The 8044-nt window shown below is 33.6% G+C and overlaps 1 protein-coding gene across 1 annotated transcript; it reads right to left on the reverse strand.

Moving 5' to 3' along the window:
* Nucleotides 1–870: 870 nt before the first annotated feature.
* On the reverse strand, nt 871–7592 carry LOC147396740 (uncharacterized). Its single transcript, XM_086451840.1, has 8 exons — nt 7111–7592; nt 6562–6724; nt 4367–4547; nt 4187–4270; nt 2971–3078; nt 2289–2555; nt 1658–1736; nt 871–1367 (listed from the first exon to the last, which is right to left on the reverse strand). The coding sequence occupies exons 1-8, from the start codon at nt 7418–7420 to the stop codon at nt 1342–1344; spliced, it is 1218 nt and encodes a 405-aa protein (XP_086307966.1). The 5' UTR covers nt 7421–7592; the 3' UTR covers nt 871–1341.
* Between the last annotated feature and the right edge of the window lie 452 nt (nt 7593–8044).

An 8044-nucleotide genomic window follows, 5' to 3' on the forward strand; every position in this document is an offset into this window, starting at 1 on the left:
GCAAATAGCAACATCGGCCAAGCAAACCATTTTTGCATAAGGAAAATCTGATAAAAAGACCCGACTTCACCAAATCATCTAAGGAAAATCATTTTTGCAGCTGTTGGGACAATTTTAATGAGCCTCGCCTTGGGACATGAATCAACGTAGGCCTCATACACCTGAAAACAGTCCAATTGTTTACCATGGAAACCCAAGAAAGAAAATGTAGGGCTTCGAGAACACAAGACAAATCAACTGGAAAATTATATCACACTCAATCAAAACAAGAATTTTTATGAAACTAAAAGAGATCCCAATGTCATCTATTGATGAGACTCATTATGTTTCCACCAAAAATATTAGAATTTAATATTTTATCTTAACTTGGTTGACAAGCAAAGGATCGAATCACAAGAGATAAGGGGTAAGGGGTAAAATTGTGCTTGAAGTGGAAGATGGATCAAACCAAATATTAAAACAATTGAATCGATTACAAGTCACAAAAAAATATAAATAAAAGTTCTTAAAATTTAAACTAAAATGTGACAATAAAAGCCAATAGAGAGAGGATCCACCTAGAGTCATCTACCTAACCTAATCTAATTTCTATCCTCTTTTTATCTCAGTCCAAGAGGTTTAATATTGCTCCTTGAATCGGAAGGTTTAACAAGAAAATCTGAGTTGAGAATTAAAGTTATTATTCATTCACTCACTATAGTGTGAAACCCTTAATACCTAATATCTAAACTAAGCATGAAACATCTTGATCTTATCTAAGTATGAATTATCTAACTTTAACATAAAATGTGCAAAAGTTCATCTCTTAGCTTTATTCCATTGGAGTTGGACAAACCATGAAGAGAGTCCATAAACATTTAAGCAACATAATAAAGGAATTGGAACTAAATAATAACATAAAGAAACTTGCTTTAGACTTTTTCACTCTCTAATGGAGAGAGATTAAGCTAAGGTCATCGCAAGAACAAGAAGATAGAAAAGACCAACACTTACATTCGTTGAAAATAAAGGGTTACACTCTCACTCTCACTATTTACATAAATTATAAATTTACAGGGAAAATAATCATATTCTAAATTGGGGAAGAAGACATAGACACAAGGTAAGGGACTTAGACTTTTTCTATAATAGGCAAGGGTCCTATTTATAAAAGAAATTAGGGCTCCTAGAAGCATTTGAAATTGAGGCACCACCATCAATCAACTTCATTCTCGTGCAAATAATTTCCATGCAGAATTAGGGCAACCCTTCTTACTTTTACCAACTCAGAAATGACCAGGCTTTGATTCAAACTCTTCTCTTCTTATTTGCAAAGCAAAAGTCGTTCTGATGATTTGGTGTTCAATTTTGTTCTTCTGATCTTTGATCTGCATATTTGAACATGCGTGTAATTAATTTTTCAACAAATGCGTAAGTTCATGCAATTATGCCAAATTAACATGATTATTCATGTAACGAGATATTATGAGGTATAAAATGATTATTTGCTAATAAAAGTAAAACTGAGACTTAAACTATGATAAGTGCCTGGGAAAAATACGGATAAATCAATGTTTTGAGACACTGATCATTTATAAGAAAATTTATTTACAGAAATGGATGAAAATAGATGACTCATAGTATTTGTCCTCAAGTACTCAAGTAAAAGAAAACTCACAGCACAAGAAGTGCTCCCATATCAATTTCAAAGTGTCTTGAAGCATGTCAGTTATGGGGTTTTGTTCCACTGTCCGATCCTGAAAATTACATGGGAAGGTTACAGAACCTAGTTACAAAGTAAAGTCATCAAAATAGTAAGCAGGAAGTAAACATGAGCACAAGGAAAGCATCCAGAATTTCAAATGGATTGAAAGCCCTATGACGATAATATAAGGTAGAAATTTCATACGGGGCAGCTCTAAATATAATGTTACCATATACATGGACAAATGACTCGTTGATCCAGGACATAATAAGCAATCCAACATAACGGCAATTTGGATTTATCATTCAAAAGTTTGTTAAAAGATTTTAAGGAGAAAAAAAAAAACACAAACAAAAATTGAAGATCTGAAGATTCTGTAATATTAATATTGAAAATGTTCTTTAGGGGTTCAGGCCCCACCATTCAGTGGTCCCACCTCTGCGAATTAGATCAAAAATCAAAACTAACCAAATTTTCCAATATTTCTCACGATCCAAAAGAATGCAATAATTGGACATCTACATCTTTAGGGTTTCGGAAAATATAGGACGTCAAGGCTGTTAGTAACAAAATATAGCCAGTGTAATCAAATAAAGAAACTTACCCTCAACTCCCTGTTAATTTCTGCCATCTTCAAACTAACTTCACTTGAAACTTCACCAATTGAAGTCTTGAAATCAAATCGATCCGCATGCCTTAACTTTAGTTTCATCGATGAACTTTTGAAAGATTTAGCTTTGGTGTGCCAAGCCCCGACAACATGGTATCTATCACTTGACTCCTTTCCCAAAGGCCACCTCAGCCCCCCCTTCACATCTGGATCTATAACTGCAAACTTTACTAAATTCCTCAAATCATTCTTCTCATCATCCTGGGAACAAAAAGTATATCAGCATAATCACAAATGTTCTGAGTTTGCAAGGAAATTTCTGATAAATTAAACCATTCTTTTCTCGGATTTTTACATGGAAAACCTAGGGAACATTTAAACATAAGGAGAAAGCATAGTAAATGCATATTTACCAATTAAAATTTAGGTAACTTTATTCATAAAATAATAAATATCAAATAGTGAATAAAAGAATACTGGAAGAGAATTATGAAAATAAAAAAGCATTGTCTTGCATAAACCAAAAGTTTTATCATTTTTTCTTATTTTCAGAAAAATCCCAAGAGATTTTGAAAACTATAAGAGATACCCAAACTTAATGGTTCACAAATTATATGTAACAACAAATTAAAGTTAGCTACCAAATGCTTAAAGTACATAGGGGAAGGTGACTCACTGTCAGTGCTGTCAAGGTCCTCTTGGTGGACAGCATAAGCCTCAGGTCTAGATCCTTTTCAAGACATGATATGTCTACTACCAAGTGACGCACTTGGTTCAGTTCGATCTACAAGATGTAACAGAATATGTTTTAATCTAAGCTGCCAAAAACACAAGCTAGTATGTTATTCCTCTAAAATTTGATATAAGAGCAAGTGTAGATACTATACAAGGAAAAGCATAAGCCTCAAGTCTAGATCCTTGTCAAGGCATGATACATCTATTACCAAGTGACACACTTGGTTCAGTTTGATCTACAGATGTAACAGATTATGTTTTTATTTAAGCTGCACAAAAACTTGAGCTAATCTGCCATTCCTAAAAAATTTGACATAAGACCATATGTAGATATTAAATGAGGAAAAATCAAAATATATGTTTAGAATGTTCTATAATTTTTTTCATGGTATTACATTTCGACTTGTATCTATAAGAATAATATCCCAAAATATTTATAGCCACACGGACCAAAAACAACATTAGCACAATATTTTCATTTCTACAATATTTCTTTAGTTATTTTGAATTGTTATCTTATCACTTTTTTCCCAAAAGACACCTAATTAAAAATGCTGAGAATTACTAGACGTTAGAGAACCAGGAAACAAATGTTTCTAAAAATGTTTGCCTCGAATTGTATATGCTAAAATAAATCATAAAAGAAGAACTAACACAATTATTTTCTTGTTTCTCTTATTCCCAACATAGCATTATAATAAGCAAATTTTTGGTTAATTTAACCCTGGCAAAGTGAAGTTTACTGTAATACTTTGGTGAAATTTACATTTCAGAACCAAAATATTCCAAAACAATTTCGTCCCTTTAAATTTCACATTCATTATTTATTTTCATTTTTCATTTTTGAGGTTCCTTGACGAAATGATCACTTGATTAAGATTTGCAAATATAAAATCTCGTAGGGTTTAAATAAAGATCAAACACACCTGAGGTTGTTTATTTCTCTGTCATTCTTTGGTGATAAGAATATTTTTTATACCAAGTTTTAAGTGTTGTTGTCATAGTTTTACTATCATTTTCTGAAATATTAGTGCCTTTTCAAAGTTTTGACGGTTGTTATGCACCAGAGACATATCTGATAGCAATAGATATCTAAGCTTAAAATTAGTTCGTGTACATATATTCATACGTAAGTGGGGGAAAAGATTAAAACTTGCCTTGTGGAGTTCAAGCTCTCCGCTAGCTTCCATTATACTGCATTTGCATGAAATAGTTGCATCCGGTAGGAATTTATCAAAGACCTAAATGAAATAAGAAAATGATTCACAAGCACATAATGAGCTTTGTTATTAACACCCATGAAGCTGGCAATCAGAGGTAGTAAGCCGAAGAAGTACCATCACATGGTAATACTCTTTCTCCTCAACAAAATTGACTCCAATTTTAGGGACAACTCCACCTAGAATGGCTTCCATATATGAGTTAGGAATATTGGTACAAAATGATCTCCACACTTGGCTCAAAGCAGTTTCAGCAGCTGAACTCATGCTGGTTGTGTCTAGGCTGATAGAAGGGCTCCTACTCCACATAAATGCAGGATTATATTAGAAGAATCGATTGATAATATATACTCTATCTAAATATGAAATTTATTTTAAATTCTATCAGCTCAAGTTTTAGCTTAGATGATTTGGTCAACCATCTATAAAGATCAATATATATCCAACCTTTATCAGCATGATTCCTTTAGCATTCTAAACTTCACTCAAATCACAAAAATATGCTTTCTTTTCGCAGCAAAACATTGTAAGCCATCAATATGTGCAATACCACGAACTACTACTTCCATATTTGATTCAAGGTTAGTAAAATATGAAAATGATGTCCGAAGGAATTCTCCGTTTACGATATTTTTTTATCAGCATAATCTTTTGGGATTCTAAACTTACTCAGATCTTTAAGCATTCTAAACTAGATCAAATCTCAAACATATGTGTAATTCTAACAGGAAAACATGGTCAGCCAATGTCACTTGCAACCTTTTTTGTATTTAGCTCAAGAAAAAGCACACATAAAAACTCCATCATAAAAGAACGGTCTTTTAGGAAACCATCATAAAGTGATATTGCAGAAGTTAACTTAAAGCAGGAGAGGAGCCAATGGGTGTGGCCAAGGTTTAAAATCTCGCTTCGAATCGTTGTTTCGGTTTTTTGAAAAACCGAACAAAACCGAAACATCCTTTAACATTAAAAAACTGACATTTCAGAAAAACCGAACAAAACCGAAACATCCTTTAACATTAAAAAACTGACATTTCATAAGAGACCTTATTCAAGGGGTGTGTCCTCCGTTTGAAAATACAGGGGCAACTCAAATTTCTAACAAAATATAGGGGGGTTTCCCCAAAATACAGTCTTTCAGTGAAGACCTAGGTCAAGGGCACATATCGGGCATGTTCTTGTTGTTTAAAAGACAAAAAAATTGCAGAAGAAAAACAGAAGAAGAAGAAGAAGAAGAAGAAAAGGAAGAAAAGAGAAGAAAGAAAAGGAAGGAAAAAAAAACTGATTTGAACTCCATAGAATCCGGTGACCGGCGAAACTCCGACAATGGCGCGCGTCATGTTTAGGGCGCATTGGGTGCTTTAGAGGCTCACTTTGCACATACGCATCATCATGAGGAGCATTAAGGAGCTCTTTCCTATTTGCTAAATGTACCACCAAGGTTCAATATTGATGATCGATAGATGATCGGGTTGATTAGTGGTTCTAAGTGGTTGATTGTGGGTCAACATGGTTTGACCACACAATGACTTGCCAATAGGTATAACCGTGAGTCAAATAGAGTTGATCTAGCATGAAACCTTAGATAAATGTTGAAGAAACAGTCATGGTGCCCACCCAAAATGACACAGTCACTCTATAAATTTAGATTTTTAAACCCTTTTTCAATACACTGAAAATTACAGATTTTTTGAATTTTCAAATCTCTCTCTTTTTCTTGGACATAATTTCTTAGTGTTTGGATCTCTTTCTGTTAGTGCAAAAACAATGGGCGATAACAGAGAGATTGGTTTCGTTTTATCCTGGGAACGTGTTTGTTAGAACATTTTTTGCATTCTCGGTTTAATTCCGAAAGGGGGCAAATAATGTTTAAAGAAAGCGTCGTTACAACGTGTCTCGAACCACAATCGATCTTCTTTGTTTTTATCAATCTTTTATTGCTTCCATACTGTCTTCGAACATTTGATTTTGATCCCCATCATCATGCGGATTCAGTCTGTCTGTCGACACCTGTTTTTGTATCAAAGGAAGTCCATATACCCTGTTTGTATCGACAAACCAGAAGCATCATTGACGTCCATATCTCACTATTGCTTGTTGCCTTCGCCTCCATAATAATCAACTTGTATAAGTTCCAGTTTCCCATAACCCTAACCTGTAGCTGTTATGTATAAATTTATTGCTTTATAATTTTTGTGGTTCTCTAGTTCATCATATACAGTCCCTTGATCAAATAAATAAAACTTTCATTTACTCTACATTGGAATGAGAATGTAACCGATAAAATAAAACAAAGTGAAATAGGTTCTTACCCATGAAAGTGAATTTTACCAAATCTAGCTACAAGAGAAGGCTTTACTTCCTCAGACCCTTCGTTCCTCACAGTTTGAAAAGAAGCAAGTAGGTCTGGCTGTATCTTGTCTGCTATAAAAATCAATGGACTCTTCGCAGAGCTGCCGATCACCCCATTCACCTCTACAAAATCAAAGACAGAGACAATAATTCTACTCAATAAAGTAGAAATAAAGGTATCTCTTTTGGATTGAAAGTTAATAATAAAAAACTTGAAATCAAGATATCTTTTAAATTCTCAACAAACTTGAAATCAAGATATCTCTTTTAGATTGAGTGTTGAAAATGATTGTTCAAATTCTCACTAAACTTGAAATCAAGATATCTCTTTTAGATTGGGTGCACAAATAGAAAGCTAAAAAAACATAACGAACAAAAAAGTAACCTTGAAAATCAAAATCTCTCTTTTAAAATGGGTATGCAAGTTGAGTAAAAAAAAAAAACTCAAAAACACTTGAACTCAAGATTACTTGATGGTTCAAATTCTCAAAAACTTGAAACCAACATACCTCGTTGTTGTGGACGATCATAGAATAAAACCTTTGGTTTTTCACCTCTTCTACCGTCAATGGATTCGCATGACATCGGCATCAATCGAATCGAACCAAGAAGCCGATCATTGTCATCAGTTGAACCAACTAAAAACCATCTATAAATCGAATTATTGTCGTGAACTACATAATGTTTATCTTTCCTTCTCTCCAAATATGATCTCAGATTCGAATTTCTCTGTAAACGAGGATGAACGAACGAAGGAGGAGTAGGTGACGACCCCTCTGCGTCTTTTAAATGCCTCTTGTGTGGAGGAATGTACGCCATTAACAACAATAAAAATTGCAGAAAAAAACACTGAAGATTCTCCTCAAGATTTCAGAAACCCCAATGAGATTCAGTTTCAATTTGAAAGAATTTATAGCCCTGATTCGTAAACACAACTTGCTGCCGAAGGTAATGCTTGTCTGACAAGAACCTAAAGGAGGAACCATTTGCTTTTTACAAAGTTTTGCTTGCCTCTGAAGCAATTATTTGCCACGTGTACTAATAAACTTGGCGCCAATATACAACCATTAATTTTTTTTTTTTCTTTTGGTAGGGTAACTACTTGCAGATCAAAATCCGTCGAGTGCACCCCAACTTTGAAAATACTCATCATTGAGAGAATAAAATAACATATTCTTAAAACTTTGGTTAGTGCAATTATACCAATGAAATGCAATTAATATTTTTTGAGTGATGAAGTGCAATTGGTACTAGGTAATTTACAATTAGCATGTCTAATACAATTATGGGCCTGTGAGGTCCATAGTTTGATGTCAAACCTTGATAGAGATGCTAAAATAAAATTAAGAATATACAAGTTTATCCACTTTTAAAAACACAATGAAATGAGAATAGGAAGAGAAAAATTACAAAAATAGAAACACAACCTACGAACTATCATTA

This window comes from Akebia trifoliata, chromosome 8 (assembly GCF_017979445.1).
Source record: "Akebia trifoliata isolate Shusen 1 chromosome 8, ASM1797944v1, whole genome shotgun sequence".
NCBI classification, from domain to species: domain Eukaryota; kingdom Viridiplantae; phylum Streptophyta; class Magnoliopsida; order Ranunculales; family Lardizabalaceae; genus Akebia; species Akebia trifoliata.

What these genes read in the sequence shown, in the direction of transcription:
- LOC147396740 (XM_086451840.1), bottom strand. Translation starts at nt 7,420, where the DNA reads ATGGCGTACATTCCTCCACACAAGAGGCATTTAAAAGACGCAGAGGGG. An exon ending in AAGAGTATTACCATGTGATG is followed by an intron (nt 4,271 to 4,366) that starts GTACTTCTTCGG and finishes TATTTCATTTAG; the next exon opens with GTCTTTGATAAATTCCTACC. An exon ending in ATGGGAGCACTTCTTGTGCT is followed by an intron (nt 1,368 to 1,657) that starts GTGAGTTTTCTT and finishes TCAAATATGCAG; the next exon opens with ATCAAAGATCAGAAGAACAA.